This window comes from Myodes glareolus, chromosome 6 (assembly GCF_982192425.1).
Source record: "Myodes glareolus chromosome 6, mMyoGla1.1, whole genome shotgun sequence".
Lineage (NCBI taxonomy): Eukaryota > Metazoa > Chordata > Mammalia > Rodentia > Cricetidae > Myodes > Myodes glareolus.
The window spans coordinates 57,358,526-57,378,808 of record NC_142031.1 but is presented as its reverse complement, the minus strand read 5'-3'; the positions used below and the strand labels follow the sequence as shown (position 1 = coordinate 57,378,808).

General features: G+C 46.5%; 1 protein-coding gene across 2 annotated transcripts in view; it reads right to left on the bottom strand.

Annotated features, from left to right (window-relative positions):
• Positions 1–11,821: 11,821 nt before the first annotated feature.
• Hpcal1 (hippocalcin like 1) overlaps positions 11,822–20,283 on the bottom strand; it is a 104,294-nt gene continuing 95,832 nt past the window's right edge. For both annotated transcript variants that reach the window (XM_048439767.3, XM_087907231.1), the window contains exons 3-5: positions 18,271–18,672; positions 16,797–16,902; positions 11,822–12,656 (exon numbers count right to left, since the gene is read on the bottom strand). In XM_048439767.3, the coding sequence (XP_048295724.1) occupies positions 12,559–12,656; positions 16,797–16,902; positions 18,271–18,648 (582 nt within the window). In that variant the 5' untranslated portion in view covers positions 18,649–18,672 and the 3' untranslated portion in view covers positions 11,822–12,558. The remainder of the gene's footprint in view (positions 12,657–16,796; positions 16,903–18,270; positions 18,673–20,283) is intronic.

Below are 20,283 nucleotides of genomic sequence, written 5' to 3'. Positions count from 1 at the left end.
TGTCCATTGGTGAAAGTGGGGTATTGAAGTCTCTCACTATCAATGTGTGAGTGTCAATGTGTAATTTAACCTTTAGTAGTATTTCCTTTATAAACATGGTTGCCCTTGTATCTGAGGCACAGATATTGAGAACTGAGATGTCTTCTTGGTGAATTTTTCCTTTGAGTATGAAGTGTCTTTCCTATCCTCTTAATTTTGGTTCAAAGTCTACTTTGTTAAACATAAGAATAATTACACTATCTTGATTCTTGGGGCCATTTTCTTGCAAATTTTTTTTCAATTTCTTGCTCTGAGGTAATGTCTATCTTTGATGTTGGTGTGTTTCTTGTATGTTTTCACATTGATTTTGTTAGCCTGTGTCTTTTTATTGGGGAATTGAATCCATTGATATTGAGAGATATCAATGATCAATGATTGTTAATTCTTCTTATTTTGTTGTAGTTGGTGGTGGTTTTGTATGTGTGGGGGGGTGTTTTTCGGTTATATTGGTATGAGATTATTTATTGCCCATGATTTTTTTTGTTATAAACTGATTGGCCTAGTAGCTCAGACTTCTTGTTAACTCTTATAACCTATATTAAAGCTCATTATTCTTGTCTATGTTAGTCATGTGGCTTGGTACCTTTTTTTAGTGAGGCAGTCATATCTTGCTTCCTCTGAGGCTGGGTCATGACTGCAGACTGCTTTACTCTTCCCAGAATTCTCCTGTTCTCTTCATCCCAACTCTACTTCCTGCATGGTTGTCCCACCTGTACTTCCTGTCTGGATACTGGCCAATCAGCATTTTATTAAACAAGTACAAGAAAGAAATGTTTACAGGGTAAAACCATTGTCCCACAGCAATCCCCCCCCTTTTTTTTAAAGAACAAGAACTCTGAATCTAATATCCTTTATTTAGCTTTTTTTCCTGACCATTATCCATAACAACTTCTAACCAACATTCTAAACAAAGGAAAATATCCATAGTCCATTTTTTGGGAATGTGGTCATAGTTTTTCAGGCTACTTCCTACTGAATTGGGGTGCTGATAATCTTATGGGGACCTAAAGAAAATTTAGAATTATGATCAAGTCATAACTGGAATGTCCTATAAGGCTTGATCATCTCAGCCAGCAGCTTTGAGGCTGTTCTGGATGTAGACCTTGGACATCTGGGCCATCCACTCCTGTCAGAGATTTCTCAAACTTTAGCAAACCTTATTTTTCCTAGCCCAGAATAAATCCATAGCCTATCATTTTCTGCGGAAACAAAAGCAAAACCTCTTCTCCAAGGTAACATATCTTTTGACTTCAATTTTGAAGTAAAAGCATTTACAAAATATTTGTTTTATTAATCCAGCAGCATTTATATTTAAATGTCTTGTAGCAGCTATTTCTCCTTCCTCAGCTGTCAAGAAATTCAAAGAGAGCATAATAACATACAGTATCCAGATTCTCTGTGTGTTTTCCGTTTTTATATGGCTTTATTTTAAAGTATTTATTTTATTTTACTTTTAATTTTTGGCTTTTTGAGACAGGGTTTCTCTATGTATCTTTGTCCTGGAACTCACTCTGTAAACCAGGCTGTCCTTGAACTCACAGAGATTCACCTGCTCTGCCTCCCAAGTGCTGGGATTAAAGGTGTGTTTCACCCACCACACCTTGAACTCACAGAGGTCTGTCTTCCTCTGTTTACCAAGTGTTGGGATTAAAGGTGTGTGCCGTCACACCCAACTACTCTCTTTCTTTTTTAGGAACTTTAACTTTTTTTCTTTTTTTCTCCCAAGTCTACATATATTTTTGAACACTGTAAACTGTTTAGAGGCTTTTTCTTCTGAAACTTATCTTTACTGCATCTCTCTTTTTCTGACCACATGAATCTTTAATTTGCTAAATGATATGGCTAGGATTAAAGTCGTGGCTTTGATGATTGGATCCAGTCCATTCCTTAGCTTTATGAGATTTCAGCCTCATGGCAGAGGTACCGGCTGGAGCCATGTTTATTGCCACAACTCCATGACATTTCAAGATCCCTGTCACAACCAAAAAGCATGCAGTCAGCTTTGCATCAACACCATTTAAGTGTTTTGTGGCGGAACCTCTTAAAAAAGAACTGCAAGGTTTTGCAGCTAAAGCTGAGTCAGGAAACCTCTCTTAAATGAGAGTGCTTGCCTCTAGCAAGCAGAGCAGACCCGAGAAATTGCTGCTATCAAGAAGCCATGCATACTGGGAGGTGGTGGTGCACGCCTTTAATCCTAGCACTTGGGAGGCAGAGGCAGGCGGATCATTGTGAGTTTGAGGCCAGCTTGGTCTACAAGAGCTAGTTCTAGGATAGGCTCCAAAACTACGGAGAAACCCTGTCTCAAAAAAAAACAAAACAAAACAACAACAACAACAAAAAGCTGTTCTTAACCCTGTCATTTTGTGTCTAGAATTACTTCCCAAGCTCTCTCAGGTTGTATGTGGATGCAGTTGTCCACACGTTGGGCACCATTCTGTTGACTAAGGTGTTCTGTCCCACCAGGTCCCACAGCTGTTTAGCCCCAAAGAAACCACACAGAGGTCTACATTAGTTATAAACTGGTCGACCTAGTAGCTCAGACTTATTAACTCTTATAACTTATATTAGCTCGTTATTCTTGTCTGTGTTAGCCATGTGGCTTGATACCTCTTTTGGTGAGGCAGGCACATCTTGCTTCCTCGATTGCCCGTGTTTTTGTGGATGTAGTTAACCTCCTTGGCTTGGAGTTTTTCTTTTGGTACTTTCTATGGATTTGTGGATATTGTATAAATTTGACTTTATCATGGACTATCTTGTTTTCTCCATCTATAGTGATTGAAAGTTTTACTGGGTATAGTAATCTGGGCTGGCATCTGTGGTCTCCTAGAGTATGATGCACAGCTGTCCAGACCCTCTGGCTGTTAGAGTCTCCATTGAGAAGTTGGGTATAATTCTAATACATCTGTCTTTATTATGTTATTTGGCCTTTTTCTCTTGCAGCTTTTAATGTTCTTTCTTTGTTCTGTGTGTTTAGTATTTTGATTATTGTGTGTGTTTAGTGTTTTATTATGTGGCTAGGGGACTTTCTTTTCTGATCCAATCTATTTGGTGTTCTATAAGCTTCTTCTACCTTTATAAGCATGTCCTTCTTTAGGTTAGGAAAATTTTCTTCTATGATTTTGTTAAAAAGATTTTATGGGCCTTTGAGCTGGGATTCTTCCTTTTCTATTCCTATTATTGTTAGGTTTGGTCTTTTCATAGTGTCACAGATCCTGGGTGTTTTGCATCAGGAATTTTTTTAGATACAACATTTTCTTTGACCAGTGTATCTATTTCTTCTATCATATCTTCAACACCTGAGATTCTCGCCCGTCTCTTGTGTTCTGTTGGTGATGTTTGTGTCTGTAGTTCCTATTCACTGACCTAGAGTTTTTCCATTTACAGAATTCTTTCATGCAGTGTCTATTCTATCTCCATTTTCAGGTCTTGAACAATTTTGTTTCCTTCAACTGTTTGGTTTTTCTTAATTTTCTTGATGTTTTTTAAGGGATTTATTGATTTCCTCCAATTTTTTGATTGTTCCTTGATTTCTTTAAGAGATTTATTCACATCCTCTTTAAGGAACTCTATCATCTTCAGAAAGTTGGTTTAAGGTTGTTTTCTCATGCTGCAGCTGTGTGGGAATGTTTAGGGCTTGCTGCAGTGGGATGGCTGGGCTCTGGTGACGTGTGGCCCTGGCTATTGTTGATGGTGCTCTTACACACTGATGTTTAGACATCTGGATTTGGAGTGAGTATAGGTCTAAGTGCCAATTTTTGAATTTGTCGAATGGGTGCTTTCTTCACTGGTCTTCTGGCTGCAGTGGTCTGTGGTTGAGTGAGAGGTCTCTATCTGCATTGGGGGCTGGACTTTTGATGGTCTGGACAGCCCTCTGGATCTGCAGTGGGTTGCTACCCAGGTTTGGGGCTGGAATTCTGGCTATGTGTGCAACCTCTGGTCTGGCCAGGGTGCTCTGGAGTTCAGGATGCTGGCCTGACTTCTGGTGGGGTAGAAGGCGTCTGCCTTCTTTTCAGGGAGCTGGTATAATCTCTGATGGGCTAGGAGGCTTCCAACAGAGTTGGAGGGGCAGTCTCACCTGGGGTTCAGGATGCTGGCCTGGGCTATGATGGAGTAGGAGTTTCCACCAGAGGTGTGGGCTGGGATATGGTGACAAGGAGAGAAGGGGCTATTGGGGTTATGCTGGGTGGGCTCTGGTGGGGAGAAGGGGTGGTTCAGGATGCCGGTCTGGCCTCTGTGGTAGGAGGCTTCCACCAGAGCCTGCATTTCTTTCTTGTTGGTTTTTCGAGACAGGGGTTCCCTATGTAGCCCTCGCTGTCTTGGAACTTGCTCTGGGACCAGACCTCCCTCGAACTCAGAGATCCTGTCGCCTCTGCCTCCTATGTACGAGGATCAGAGGCATATGCCACCACTGCCCAGCTGACCTTAAGTGTTTCTAAAGTGGAGCCTGCTGGGAATCCATACTTGATAGCCAAGGTACTCTGTTTGAGAGAAGCTAGAAAACGCTGGGCTGAAAGTCGGGGCAGGAGTGTGCCTCTACTAGGTGGCCCACGTGGTAAGCCCTGGGCTGCCTGTGGTGTGGCCTGTCTTGGCAGCTGTGCATGTTCATCTCTGGGTTTATAGGCAGGAAGGGTCATATTTAGCAAATAAAAATCCAAGATAATGCCTTGACCCTATTCAAAGACCTTATTTGTGGTTGTGAGTCTTGAGCACCAGGATCCTGGCCTTGGCTTCTAGTTACTTCAAGTTAGGTACTCCCATGAGCCTCAGCATCGCCCTCAGTCAAAGGGTTTGGGAAACAAAGCGGCCAGGCTCCAGGACCAGGTTCCTGATAGCTGTGCAACCCTGGGCAGTCTTCCCGGTCATAACCACCAGGGGGCAGCAGCACATAGTGTTTAAGATGTAGCTAGACAGCGAGGGACTGAGCTCCATACTGAATGAAGGTTCCAGGCTCCACTTGTTCTGGGCACTTTTCCAGAGTCCCCCTCCCCCCCCCCAGTCTCACCCCTCTTTCAGGCCGTAACACCTCCAGGGACAGACCAGCGGGTCCTCCTTGGCCTCTGTTTCACTATCTCTTTGCCTGTCCCTTCAGTGGGTAATGCCTGTGGCCATGCTGGCTTCTTGAGGTATCCCTATGCCCACACCATGAGGCACCCTGCATACAGATCTGGCCTATATGTCCCCAAAGTACCTTGAGGGTGGGATCGAGAGATTGTGTGTCACTGTGCAGCTGTTTCAGGTAAATGACTGTGACCAGAGACAGAGCCCACCTAGGCTCTCTTCTCTGCATACCCCCCCATACCACCCACCCACTCCCATCTGCAGTACCCAATGCTCTCCTTACAGCTGCACCCCTGTAGAAGCCAGGGTCTTGTGGAGATGGGCCTGGCAACCACTAGCTCTCCCTCAGTCCTGCTCTTGAGAGCTTGAGGTCTGGCCCTGCCTCTGGGCACCTCATCTGCCCCAGGATGACAGTGGGTTGCTCAGTACTTCAGTTCTCAGAACAGACAGCTCCGGAGGAGAACAGTCACGTGACTCGTTCACAGCCCATCACACGCGGAGCTGGCAGAAAACTGAAGATCTTGTTGGCAATGCGGTGCTTTTGAGTCGGGGCACAAGAAGAAGCCTTGCTCGGCAAGGAAAATCACAGATCCCTCTGCGGTGTAAAGGTAGCCGCACAACTGTTAGGCTTCAAACCCGGGACAAAAGACTGAGGTGCCTACTTAACATATCAAAGCGGATCTGGCTGCCAGGTTCTCCCAGCATCCCTCAGGGTCTACTATCTGTTACAGGGTCCTCCTGGTCGGCATACCCCGGCTGCTATACTAGACTTCTCCAGCCCAGAGGGGCTGCTGCGTTCCCCCCAGCAGTTGCTTACCTGTTTGTCTTTTGTGTTCCCTTCTTCTGTCTTTGGGCCTCCTGACTGATGTACTTAGCCCCCCCACCCTTTCCCTGTACCCTTCCCTTCGGGGTCATGTCCACTCCTGGCTCTCCCAGATGTTCCCGCTCCTGGCTATGTCTCCATTTTATCTACGATACCTAGGACCAGTCATATCCTTTACTTTTTCTCTTTTTTTCATTCAACAGCCACTAGACCCTTATCCCTCCCCAGATGCCTGCACAGGACAGCAGAAGTTCTGGGGTCCCAGAGACCTTTCTGAGGTGGTACTTCCCACCCCACAAGTGTTTGCACCCAGGCTGAAGAGCCTGTTAGGGGATCCCTGCTGTGCAGAAGACTTGGATGAATGTTCAAGGTTCATTCTGGGTCTTCCTCTCTGGTGGGCTGGGCTTCTGGGCATGTGGCCACCATCATTTGGGGCTATTTCCTTCTTCTTTCCCCTGGGCAGCAGCAGCAGCCTGCTTACCTGAGGAACCACACTGATTGAATGAGTTCCCGATGGGGCAGTGTCTACTAGGATCCTCATACAAGGAACTGTAGCCAGTTTCTTCCTTCTTGGTTTATTTCCCCCTTATTCCACCAGCCCCATACAAGGTCTTATTCATGGAGACAGCAAGTAAGTAGCCTTGGCTGGCCTGGCCCTTGTATGACTAACCTGGCCTCTAACTTCTGGCAATCCTACTGCCTTAGGTTTCAGAGTACTGGGACTAAACATAAATCACTATACTGGGGTGTGTGTGTGTGTGTGTGTGTGTGTGTGTGTGTGTAGAATTTACCCTTTATCTTGAGATGGACACTGACCTTCCCTTGCCTTCAGGCTTGAACTGGAATCACACTGTTGGCTCTGGGTTGCTGCGTGACAGGGCTGAAGATATTGGGGTCTTCTTGTCTCCACGGTCACCTTCACTGCATCTACTACACACAGCCAGTTAGGGAATCAGCAGATTAACCCGCCTACCCGTCTCTCCATCCTCCATTCATCTTTCTCTTCTATCACATTCACTATGGATTTTTTTTTTGTCAACTTGGCACAAGTTGGGCTTGTTTGGGAAGAGAGGACATTAGCTGAGATAATGCTTTCATCAGATTGTCTGTAGGTGTGTCTGTGGGGCATATTTTTGCTTGATGATTGCTGTGGGAGTGATCAGCCCACTGTGGGTAGTGCCATCCATAGGCTGGCAGTCCTAGATGGTATAAGAAAGCAAAATGAATGAGCCAAAAAGAGCAAGCCAGTAAGCAGCATTCCTTTGGGGTCTCCGTCTCCAGGTTCCTGCTCTTAATTCCCAACATGATGGATTTATAAACCATAAGAAGAAATAAACCCTTTCCTCCCTGAGTAGTTTTTGGTTATAGTGTTTATGACAGCAATTGAATGCAAAATAGAACGGTGGGGGTATTACTATGATAGACTTGACCACATTGGTTGGGGGGAGATTGTGAAAGTGTTGGGAGACTCTATGGAGTACTCAAAGCTTAATGGTAGTTCTCTGGGAGTGTAGAGAGAGAGAAGGCCTGGTTTAGGATGTTTCAGAGGGAATTAAAGACTCTAAGAGTCTTTTAACTTGTTTGTGGGATACTGCTTTGTGTTCAGAACCTGTGGTTTTGGCAAGAAGGGACTGCAGGACCAGCTATGGTTAACTATATACCAGCACTTGAGGCAAACTCCTGCTTTGCTGGGACAACACCACCCAGCTCTGATTTAGAAGAGGCCATCACTTCTGAGGTGAACTCTGCCGGGAAGTGTTTCCACAGGGTCAAGCATGTAGAAGCGGGGTCCAGCGTGGGGAAGGCCGTGTGCATCTCAGGCTGGCCACTGAACTTGGTGGTATGTTTTCCATATGGTAGTGATTTAGGCTGCAGAAAGCTGCAGGGTTGAAGGTGCCGTAGAGAGAAACCGAGGCTTGGCACCACATAGCAGGTTTGGAGTTCCTGAAGAGAGGCCAGGAGATCATTCATTGGTGGAGGGGCAGTATCATTACAGAGGACTCCTGTGGGACAATGCTCTTGTACCCTGTCAAGATTTGTCATTTGTGCTGGTTTAATAAAACACTGATTGGCCAGTAGCTAGGCAGGAAGTATAGGTGGGGGTGACCAGACTAGGAGAATTTGGGAAGAGGAAAGGCTCAGATTGCAGTTGCCACTTAGATGGCAGAGGAAGCAAGATGAAAACGCCTCATGTGGCTAAAAATAGATAAGAATTATGGACTAATTTAAGTGTAAGAGCTTGTTAATAATAAACCTGAGCTAATAGACCAAACAGTTTATAATGAATATAAGCCTCTGTGTGTTTCTTTGTGACTGAACGGCCGTGGGACCAGGTGGGACAGGAACCTCTCTCAGCACACTGGATCATAGGAGATCTGTCAGTGATAGTGGCAGATGCAGGGTGGACCCAGCCTGAGTCCACGAGAGAAGCGAAGCTGTTTGTGTACTGTGGTGCCAGAATTAGAGCCACTTAAGCCCTTTGGAGCCCAGAAGATTGTAGGCTCCAGATGTTAGATACTGAGGTATTTACACTTCTGGACTGGGGTTTTGCTTTGATTTGATTGTGGCTCTTCTTCCCTCTTGAGTGAGAAAATATTTAACTTGTTTTTGATTTATGTAGGAACCTATGGCTAAAAGATTTGGGATTTTTTAAAATTGATATTTATTGAGCTCTACATTTTTCTCTGTTCCCCTCCCTGTCTCTCCCCTCCTCCCTTCAATCCTCCCCCAAGGTCCCCATGCTCCCAATTTACTCAGGAGATCTTGTCTTTTTATATTTTCTACTTCCCATGTAGATTAGATCTATATAAGTCTCTCTTAGTGTCTGCATTGTTGTCTAAGTTCTCTGGATTGTGGTTTGTAGGCTGGCTTTTTTTGCTTTATGTTTAAAAACCACCTATGAGTGAGTACATGTGATAATTGTCTTTCTGTGTCTGGGTTACCTCACTCAAAATAATGCTTTCTAGCTCCATCCATTTTCCTGCAAAATTCAAGCTGTCATTATTTTCTGCTGTGTAGTAATCCATTGTGTAAATGTACCATATTTTCCTTATCCATTCTTCAATTGAGGGACTTTTAGGTTGTTTCCAGGTTCTGGCTATGACAAACAAAGCTGCTATGAACACAGTTGAGCACATGTCCTTGTGGCACGATTGAACATCCTTTGGGTATATACCCAAAAGTGGTATTACTGGGTCTTGAGGAAGGTTGTTTCCTAACTTTCTGAGAAATCGCCACACTGACATCCAAAGGGGTTGTACCATTTTGCATTCCCACCAGTAATGCAGAAGTGTTCCCTTTTCCCCACAACCTCTCCAGCATAAGTTGTCATCAGTGTTTTAGATTTTGGCTATTCTTACAGGTGTAAGATGGAATCTCAGAGTTGTTTTGATTTGCATTTCTCTGATGACTAAGGATGTTGAACATTTCCTTAAGTGTCTTTCAGCCATTTTAGATTCCTCTGTTGAGAGTTCTCTGTTTAGGTCTGTACTCCATTTTTTTTTTATTGGATTATGTGATCTTTTGGTGTCCAATTTTTTTTTCTTTTAAAAAATTTTTTATTGCATTTGAAGACATTTCCAGGAAATGTTTGTGTTTGAAGCCTTGGCTAAGTGATCATCTACACTAGCTGTCAGATTTCTCCGGCACGATCCCATTGCCTGCAATGGTGTTTATCAAAACTAAAAAATGCTAGCACATTGAATATGCCAAGAAGCACCCAGTGGTCTCTATCAAATATTTCATCAGCTAGGAAAAACCCAAAGGCAAATGCTGAATATATAGTACAAATAAACATTCTTCACAGAAGAAAACAGTTTGAGATTTGAGACTAATTTTCTATAACACATTACCTGCTCATCAATTCTTAAATTTACTGCAGTTATTCAAGGGTAAGATTATGCTCCACAACTCACGGTTTCTCAATTAAAAAAAAACAAAAACCTAAGTTCTAAAGGTGTAAACAAGTACACACCTAGAATTTCTTGTCTGTGCATCTTATAAAAATGGTGTCCAATTTCTTGAGTTCTTTGTATATTTTGGAGATCAGAGCTCTGTCTGATGTGGGGTTAGTGAAGATCTTTTCCCATTCTGTAGGCTGTCGTTTTGTCTTGTTGACTGTGTCCTTTGCTTTACAGAAGCTTTTCAGTTCAGTAGGTCCCAATTATTGTTTCTCTCAGTGTCTGTGCTGCACGGGGTTCTATTTAGGAAGTGGTTCCCTGTGCCAATGTGTTCAAGTGTACTTCTCACTTTCTCTTCTACAAGGTTCAGTGTAGCTGGCTTTATGTTGAGGTCTTTGATTCATTTGGGTTTGAATTTTCTTTTTTTTGTGCATGGTGATAGATTTGGATCTATTTTTATTCTTCTACATGTTGATATCCAGTTATGCCAGCCACACTTGTTAAATATGCTTTCTTTTTTCCATTTTATATTTTTTGCTTCTTTATCAAAGATCAGGTATTCGAAGATGTGTGGATTGATATCTGGGTCTTCTATTCAGTTCCCATTGGTCCTCCTGTCTGTTCTTATGCCAGAGATTTGGGAATTTTTTTAATATTTATTTGTTTATTATGTATACAGTATTCTTTCTTCAGTCCAGAAGAGGGCACCAGATCTCATTACAGATGGTTGTGAGCCACCTTGTGGTTGCTGGGAATTGAACTCAGGATCTTTAGAAGAGCAGACAATGCTCTTAACCTCTGAGCCATCTATCTCTCCAGCCCCGAGATTTGGGATTTTTAAAGAGAACTTGGACATTTAAAGTGTTAAAAGTTTTAAGGATTATTGGGACTTTAAATGCTGGAATGTGCTTTATATAGTAATACTGACATTAACATAAGGTCTTGGGAATTAAAATATGAAAGTTTATAGTTTAATAGTGATGTATTTGTGTCAAGTTGATAAGAAGTCAATTGTGCTGGTTTGTGTGTTTTGGTCGACTAGACATAGCCAGGCATCATCTGGGTAGAGGGAGCCCTAATTGAGAAAATACCTCCATAGGTGGATCTCTGTGAGTCTGAGGTCAGCTTCATAAGCTCCAGGCCACCCAAGCCTACAGTGATAACACGCCTCAAAAAAAACAAAACAAAACAAAACAAAACAAAAAACAAAAACAAAAAAAAACCCACCAAACGAAAACTGCCGAGGAAATGCCTCCATCAGATTGGCACGTAGGCAAGTCTGCGGGGCATTTTCTTGAGTAATGATTGACGTGGAGGTGCCACCCCTTGGAGAAGGGTCCTAGGCAGGCCTGGGGTGTTGAGAAGGGTCAACCATGAAGAGCAGATACTACTCTGGCTTGAGTTCCTGCCCACACTCCTTTTGCTGCTGGACTATGATATGGAGCTCTGAGTGAACTCAACCGTCTTTCCTCAAGTTGCTTTTGGCCATCGGGTTTCATCACATCAATAGTGACCCTGACTAAGACAGTGGGGGACACGGAAGGAGGCAGCGATTTGCTCTCAATGGCTTCTGGGCACAAGAGGCGAACATCCCCATGGCAGATATAGGGATGGCACCAGATGAGGCTGAGAACCCAGGTCTGCCTCCTCACAGTAGCACTGATGTCCCTAAGCTGCACCTCCTCTCTTGGACATGGCATCCCTGCTATCTTGATGATTAAGTCAGAAGGGGAGAGGAAGTGAGGGAGGCGGCATGCCACAGTCAGAAGTCAGATCTGCCAAGAACAGCCATCCTTTGTTTTCACAGGTCTTTCTTGGCACTGGGCAGATACTGCCAAACAGGCATAGAAGATGTATAGACACAGTGCTGACTACGGGGCACCCCTGGGGCTGTGTTCATCAACAACAGCTCAATGCCAAGGACCCATTTTTGCTAAAGATAGGAGAGGGGAAGGACCATGACAGGGTGCTCACGGCAAAATAGGAAACTCGCAGGCCTTGGTTTATTTGATCACTTTAATATGCCAGACCAATCAACAGGAAGGACGGAGCACACACAGATATCTGTATTCGCAGCACGGAGGGCAGATGTTCATTGCCCTGGGCATGCATGTATCTCCTGTGGAATCGGGCAAATCAAGAATGCATAAATACCACAGCACAGCCAGACTTGTGGAGGGGGGAACACAGGCCACGGGGGACCATGCTTCAAAGGCAGTCAGAGGCATTAAATACAGGGCCTAAACGTTACAGTCCACTTCACTGTACACGTAACTCATATAGTAAAAGGAAGGAGACCACGGTATATACGTGCAAGCGGCTTTGGTCAGAGAAAATGAACAAGGGAGGTGGAGCCATGCACTGGAAGGGCTTGACTGTCTACTCCCCATCTTCTTCATCCCCACCCAGCCCACAAAGTCACCTGGGATCATGTAACTCTGAAAAGTCCTGCCTGGTATCCGTCATGGCCTCCAGGCCCATTGTGGGCAGGGAGGTACCCGACAGCCAAGAACACTTGAACCCTTGGAAGGAACCGGCCTGGACTGGAGGGGAGGGACATTGAACTCGTCAGGTAGAGGGGAGTCAAGTCGGCCAGGCGGGTGTGATGTGCTGCTTGGACCCAGGTCCCAGGAGAGCAGGAGAAATCAGAGATCACGGAGGAATCCACTTTTGCAAGCAAAGCTGAAGATGGCAGGACAAGCCTGTGTTTCTCCGCAACTGTCCCAAAGCCCATTCCCCTCAGAACTGGCTAGCGCTGCTGGGGTCGCACTGCAGCAACCGGACAATGGACGGGTCACTCTTGGCACCTTTAATGAATTCTTCCAGAGATAGCTTGCCTGAGGGTCAGAGCGGGAGAAAGAGGATTAGCGTCTCAGGTTTGTCTGGAACCTTCTGGAAAATGGACAATATCCACTCTCCATCCACTTCTAGGGCACTTAAAATTCTTTTTACATATGCGTATACACATTTATTTACTGTGTGTGGGCATACATGTGCTCCAAGGAAAACTTGCAGGAGCTGGTTCTCCTTGCACCATGTAAATGTAGGTCCTGGGAATCGAACTCAAATCATCAGGTTTGGTAATGAACTCTGGGTCTGAAGGAAGCTGCCAGTCCCACCTGGAGGCCTGGAGAGTCAGGCACTGGGGCGGCTGAGGACAAACCATGGGTGCTGGTCAAGTTCCATTTCTGTTCCTGGGCTAAAATCCCCCGACCAAGTCAGGGGTGATGACACACACCTTTAGTTCAAGCACTCGGGAGGCAGAGACAGAGACAGGTGGATCTCTGAGTTCGAGGCCAGCCTGGTATACAGAGTGAGTTCCAGGGCAGCCAGGGCTACATAGAGAAACCCTGTTCTTTTGGGGGTGGTAGGGATTTCCTGACCAAAAGAAAGGTAGGAGAGGAGGGTTTCTCTGGCTTAGTTCTAGGTCACAGCCCGTCACTGCAGGGAGTCAGTCATTTTAAGGCCTCACAGGACAGAGAGAATGAATGCATGGGTGCTTGCTTGGCTGCCTGCTGTCAAGACCTGCTTTCTCCTTTCACCTCATGGTCCAGCCTCATACCCCCACCCCGCCTAGAGAGTGGTGATGGGCCTTCCCATCTCAGTTAACCATTAAGACAATCGCAACAGGCATGCCCACAAGTTGACGTGATCTAGAGCAGAGTGATTCTCAACCTTCTTGATGCTGTGACCCTTTAATACGGTTCCTCATTTTGTGAGGAGCCCCAACCATAAAAGTGTTTTTATTGCTACTCCATAACTGCTATGAATCATAATGTAAATATCTGATGGTCTTAGGTGACCCCCTAGGAAAGGGTCATTTGATTCCCAAAGGGGTTGAGAACCACAGGTTGAAAAATCACTTTTTTTTTTTTTGGTTTTTCAAGACAGGGAGGGTTTCTCAGTATAGTCTTAGCTGTCCTAGAACTCACTCTGTAGATCAGGCCGGCCTCAAACTCACAGAGATCCAACTGCCTCTGCCTCCCAAGTGCTGGGATTAAAGGCGTGTGCCACCACCACCCAGCCAAGAGAACCACTTAATTCTTCATTAAGACTCTTTTCTGAGCTGGAAGGTTGTGGTGGCACATGCTTTTAACTCCAGCAGAGGCAGGCAGATCTCGGAGTTCAAGCCCAGTCTGGTCTACAAGAGTGAGATCCAGGACAACCAGGGCAACACAGAAATTTTTGTCGCTAAAAAACAAACAAAAAAGATTCTCTTCTGGGGCTAGAGAGATGACTCCACAGTTAAGAGCACTTGGCTGCTTTTGCAAAGGACCTGGGTTCAGTTCCCAGTATCTACACGGTGGCTCACAGTCACTTGTGACTCCAGTTCCAGGGGACCTAGTGCTCTTTTGGCTTCCATGGGCACCAGACACCCAACGCAGTACACAAACAGACATTCAGGCAAATACTTATATACAAAATAAATAATCTAGCCAGTGGTAGCGGCGCACGCCTTCAGTTCCAGCACCAGGACTGGGGAGGCAGAGGTGAGGGATCTCTGTGAGTTCAAGGCCAGCCTGGTCCACAGAGTGAGTTCCAGGACAGCTAGGGCCATTACACAAAGAAAAACCAAAAACCAACCAAACAAATAATCTTTAAAAAAAATCTGGGCATTTGTGGCACATGCCTTTAATCCCAGCACTCCAGGAGGCAGAGGCAGGTGGATTGCTGTGCGTTCAAGGCCAGCCTGGTCTGGTCTGGTCTGGTCTGGTCTGGTCTGGTCTGGTCTGGTCTACAAGAGCTAGTTCCAGGACAGGTCCAAAAGCTACAGAGAAACCCTGTCTTGAAAAACCAAAAAAGGCCTGTTGTTGAGTTGGCAGTTAAAGCTAACCACCACAGTGCCCCCTACTGTAGACTCTGGCCAGTTCCAGGGGATGAGTGGTAACTCCGCCCACCTTTGCTGCCCTCCTATCTGGACCCAGCATCTCTGTAGCCCCGCCTCCTCCCTTCTTGAGCATTAGCAACGGGCCCCTGGCTTACGTGAACGATTTCTCTGTCCAGCGGCCTCTGTAGGGAAACATAAACAACTGGGACACGTACAGTCCCCACTGTCCACCGTCCCCTCTGAAGCTGGCGAGATTCCTGGCCTTGACAGTCAGGAACAACAGCCGCAGCTTTTTATTATAGTGTGCCATCCACGCTAAGTGAGCCACTGGCATGGTGCCGCTTTAGCCTCATACCCACGCAAGTGGGGTTCTCCCCATTTCGCGGAGAGGAAGGCCAAGCCTCAATATGGTGTCAGAATCAAAGCCTTGGAGCCATGAGAGACAAGCGAGTGAAGGATGTTTTTTGAGACCAGCCCAAAGGCAGCACTAGGCAAGAGGCTGTCTGCTTTGTGTGTGAACGTGTTTTGAAAGCATTTCCTTGCTGTCTGAAGAGCTTTCTGCTGTCTGCAGTTCCACGGGAACCTCGTGTCCTGCTGAGCCCCGGCCTCGGCTCACCTGTGCAGAGCACTTTCCTGTGCATTAGCGTACACTGAATCTCAGCACAACCCAGGGAGCCTTTTTCCCCTTAATGTTGCATTTCTTGGTGGAACAAAAGCCAATCAGTCTTGGCTCTACAAAGCCACAGACAGGCAGAATCAGTGCACCGCAAGCGGCTACCTCACCCTTGCTGGGGTCCTACAAGAAACAGTCAAAGCAAAGGAGGACATAAGTCATGTCCTCGTGGACTTCTCCCCACGTTTTTTTTTTTTTTTTGTTGTTGTTTTTTTTTTTAGTTTTCGAGACAGGCTCTTGTAGACCAGGCTGGTCTCAAACTCACAGAGATTTGCCTGCCTCTGCCTCCCAAATGCTGGGATTAAAGGTGTGTGCCACCACCGCCTGGTGAGACCTGCCTTTTTGCAGCCATGGTAGGACCTCAGAGTCCTTGGTACTATGGTCACAGACAGATGAGGCTTCCATGCCTAATGACTCCCATGAGTGCCTGGGGTGCCTTGCACCTCAGGGTGATAGCAAGAAGCCTGGCCAGCTCGGCAGGATCCCAGGACACAAAAGTCCTCTGATTGAGTCTCTCACCTCTCAGACCATCAGTAACCCTGCCTCTGCTCCCTAAACAAACTTGTGAGAATAGTAAAACCACTCTCTCCGTTAACATGCGGGCTGCCTAATTCCATGTCAGCTTGATACAAGCTACAGCTATCAGAGAAGAGGGAGCCTCAATTGAGAAAATGCCTCCATTAGATCTGTCTATAAGCAAGTTTGTAGGACGTTTTCTTTTCTTGTTTTCTCAAGACAGGGTTTCTCTGTATAGCTTTGGCTGTCCTGGAACTCACTTTGTAGACCAGGCTGTTCTCGAACTCAGAGAGCTGCTTGTCTCTGCCTTTGCTTCCCAAGTGCTGGGCTTAAAGGTGTGTGCCACCATGCCTGGCCAGCAGGTCATTTTCTTAATTAGTGATTGATGGGGAAGGGCCCAGGTCATTGTGGGTGGTGCCATGCCTACGCTGGTGGTCCTGGGTTCTATAAGAAAGCAGGTTGAGCAAGACATGGGGAGTAAGTCAGGAAGCAGCTCCCCTCCATGACCTCTGTACCAGTTTCTGCCTCCAGGTTCCTGCCCTGCTTGAGTTCCTGTCCTGACTTCCTTTCATGATGATCTGCTATGTGGAACCATGGGTGAATTAAACCCTTTCCTTTCCCAGTTGTTTTTGGCCATGGTGTTACATCATGGTAATCGTGAGCCTAACTCATGGAGCCTACAGCTCAGAGGGGCTAGGGACACGCCCGTTGTCATAAAGCCATAGGGAGGGCACGAGATGCAGGGTAGATGTCCCTGACCCTGAATTCCAGTCTTTCTTCAGCACAGCTGAATCACGTGGGAGGGGAAAGGGGCACAGCAGGCTTAGGAAGGGGCAGGGCCAGCTTTGGGGGTGGGGGGAAGGTAGGGCCGCAGAGGGCACTTCCCAAACACATCTGTGACAGCAACAGTTTCACCCAAACGTCCAGTGCTCGCCATGCCCCCAGCCCTCATGTCCCTACCGTCATTGTTTGTGTCCATCTGCCTGAAGATCTTGTCTGTCCGTTTCTCCGGCGTGGACTCGTCTTCGGGCATCTTCATCACGGAGGACACCATCTTGTAGATGGCCTGCAAAGGAGCATTCATGAGTGTGCTCAGGAGTGCGGAGGATGGGCACAGACAGGGCAGAGTGCTCCCTCTCTGAGGCCGGACCCTTCTCCAGTCAGAACAAATCTCGGAGACAAGGTGTTGGACAAAGAGAGTCGGAAAAGTTAGGTGGTGTTTAAGAGCACAGGATACAGCTCTACTGGAATGGTGGAGTAACAGGACTCCAGGGCTAGGCGAGGGTGGGGACAGTGTTCGAAAGGTATAATGGATTTGGGAGGCTGGGAATGCTGAGGAGGGGAGGGCAAATGCAGTAAGCCCTGCCCACCTGTGGGTCCTGCACCTGCAGATTCAACAAACTGCAGATGGAAAACATTCTGGAAAGAGAAATATTACTGGAGGTGCAGACGTTTTTATTCCCTAATAATACAATGTATTAGCACCTGTACCTGCTGGGCCTAGCACGGCACACATCTATTTGCTTATTCATCTGTTCCTTTATTTACTCATGTGGGGGGCAGATCTTGTGTGGAGATCAGAGGACTGCTTGTGGGAGTTGGGTTGCTTGCCCTGTGTGGGTCCTGGGAATCGAACTCAGGCTGTCAGGCTTGGCAGCAAGCACCTTTCCCTACAGAACCGCCTCACTGGTCTGGACATAGAGATGATTTAAAGCACAAAGGCGGAAGGATGCAGGGGGCACATAAGCATTGGTCCCATGCAGGACTTCCCACTGCCTCATCCATTACTGTGTTATTCTGATTTCTACAGGAGGCCCCAACCTACAGAGAAAGCTAAATTGTGTGTAAGTTATACATGTGTGTGCAAAGACACCCATGCGGAGGCCAGAGGGGAAATACTGGTGTCCACCTCGTTCCCTTTTGCCTTTGACTGAACCTGAAGCTTGCCATTTTTGTTAGGCAGTCTGGGCAGCAAGCTTCTGGGACAGGACTCACTTGTTCCCTAGTTCTAGAGTTACAGACATGCTCACCGACTCCTGGCTTTTACATGGGTACTGGGATTTGAACTCTGGACTTCATGCCTGGGCATCAAGCGCTCTTACCCACTGAGCCATTTCTCCAATTCTTGCTCTAAAAATTCTTAAGCAATCACTTATCGAAGCCTCGGATCTCATTAAAAGCAGAAAATGACCTGTTTTTATAGGATTGGGGATAAACCTGATTGATGAACTCAGTGGGGGCCTGATGTCTAGCAAGCGATCAATGAAAGCTGGGCTTTTATCATTACTTTTTGCAAGGGCCTGCAGCTCTTTAGTGTACATGGTAGCAAGGGAGCTGAGGAGTGAGCTGGTACCATGGTGATCATAAAGAGCACAGGGCTGGGCATGGGGGTGCTGGCTGCCTGTGCTCCAGCTGGCCCTGCCACTGCCAGTACCTGAACTATCTCTAGCATCTCACTGCGGCTGATGTAGCCGTTGCCGTCCAGGTCGTACATGCTGAAGGCCCACTTGAGCTTCTGCTCCAGCTTGCCCCGAGAGGTCACACTCAGCGCGATGATGAACTCCCGGAAGTCGATGGTGCCATCGCTGTTGGTGTCGAAGGTGCGAAAGACATGCTCGGCGAACTTGGAGGCGTCGCCGTAGGGGAAGAAGTTGGCGTAGATCTTCTTGAATTCGTCCACCGTCAGGTGGCCGGTGGGACAGTCCTTGAGGAAGCCCTTGTACCACTCCTGCAGCTCATGGTCGGTGAACTCCGTGTGCTCCCGCAGGTCCTGCAGCACTTCAGGCCGCAGCTTGCTGTTCTGCTTGCCCATGGCAGCTGGCAGTGGAGACTAAGCCTGCAAGACACAAGGTCAGCTGCGGATGCCTGGGATGCCTGTGGATGCCTATCATATCCCACCACCAAGCTGGCTAAGCAAGGTCTCCTGTGTGTCCAGTGCCATGGGTCGGAGGTATTCAAGACCATGATTGTGCAAACTCAGACTCTGAGCATGTCTTGGACACCTCTGATCAGAAAGTATATAATAGTTTCACATAACATGCCAGACAACAGAACACTCCAAGAAGAAAGAAAGACCATCCTTTGGAATAAGACAAACGCTTCTGCTTATGAGCTTGGGCAAAAGGGCAACATGAACCCAAATCAGATTTGCTCTGAAATACCTACGTTTTCTCTTGGGGCATTTTGTGTGTGTGTGTGTGTGTGTGTGTGTGTGTGTGTGTGTTTCATGTCACAGATACATTTGCTAATGCCACATAGTAAACTATGCTTGAACAGGTGGGTAGTGGTGGTCCATGTTCCCATCTAACACAGCTTGGTTAAATTTACAGACGGACTGACATCCATCCTAAGTGAACTCAGGGAACGGTTAATGATGACGGAGATCGGGTGCCTGGCTCTGGCCTTTGGAAGCTTTACTTCATTTACCAACACACCTAATTCTCTAAACAATGCTGGTTATCAACCCCATTCCTACCCAGATTGTCTGGGTGGAATAGCATATTTTTAATAAAGCTTTGAAACATTGGCAGGATGAGCAGGCTTCAAATTCTCCCAGACCCCACGCCCCCTGCCCATCATCGACCAGGAAAGGTCACCAGCCAACATCATGCTGTTTTTATCCCGAGGAGAGAGGCACCTGGAAGCCTGGAGCGAGTCCCGTTCTTTATTCTGTCTGAGATATTGCTCCAGCAGGGAGGATCTAGAATTAGCATCGATTGGGGAATGTCGGTCTGAATGTTAACGGCTGAAACAGGCCCCCATGGAAATCCAGGCCGGTGCTCCATTGGAAAGCCTTTCCCACTCAGTCTCCCATGAGGCCTACATGTGAGATGCTGGGGTAATTTGTCGCTGGACATTAACACTGCTCTCACTTCACTTCCTCAATTTTGTTTTCTTACTTCGGCAGTAACACATGAGCAGGGCTCAGTTGGTTTTGAGGCGTATAAAGAATGAGGGTGGGTAGGCGGCCCCTTCCCAAGTCTCAAAGGAAACCACTCTGAACTGTTTCGAGGCTCATGAATTCCAAACAATATGTGCTGGATCCTGTTAAGGGGGATGAGACCCACACACTTCAATATTAGTCACATCTATCCCCTTTCTTCACCTCCCTCCCAGGTTGTTAGCTTTGTATATACATGTTTTATTTTACTTATCTATATGACTATGGTACCTTTAAACTTCCTCGTCCAACACAGACACCTTGATAGTGTCTTTGAAAACACACACAGACTTATCTAAACACATCCCCGCCTATATAGATAACCGGTGCTCACAAGCATCTCAATTGTCCATCATATGCTATTAAGAAACAAATGTCAAGTAATTCCAGAACTGGAGGATGCAGGCAAGAGGATCAGGAGTTCAAGGCCAGTCTGGGCTACTTGAGACCCTGTCTGAGAGAGATCCTACAAATGGAAGGGGTCATATATGAGAGCACGTGGCAAAT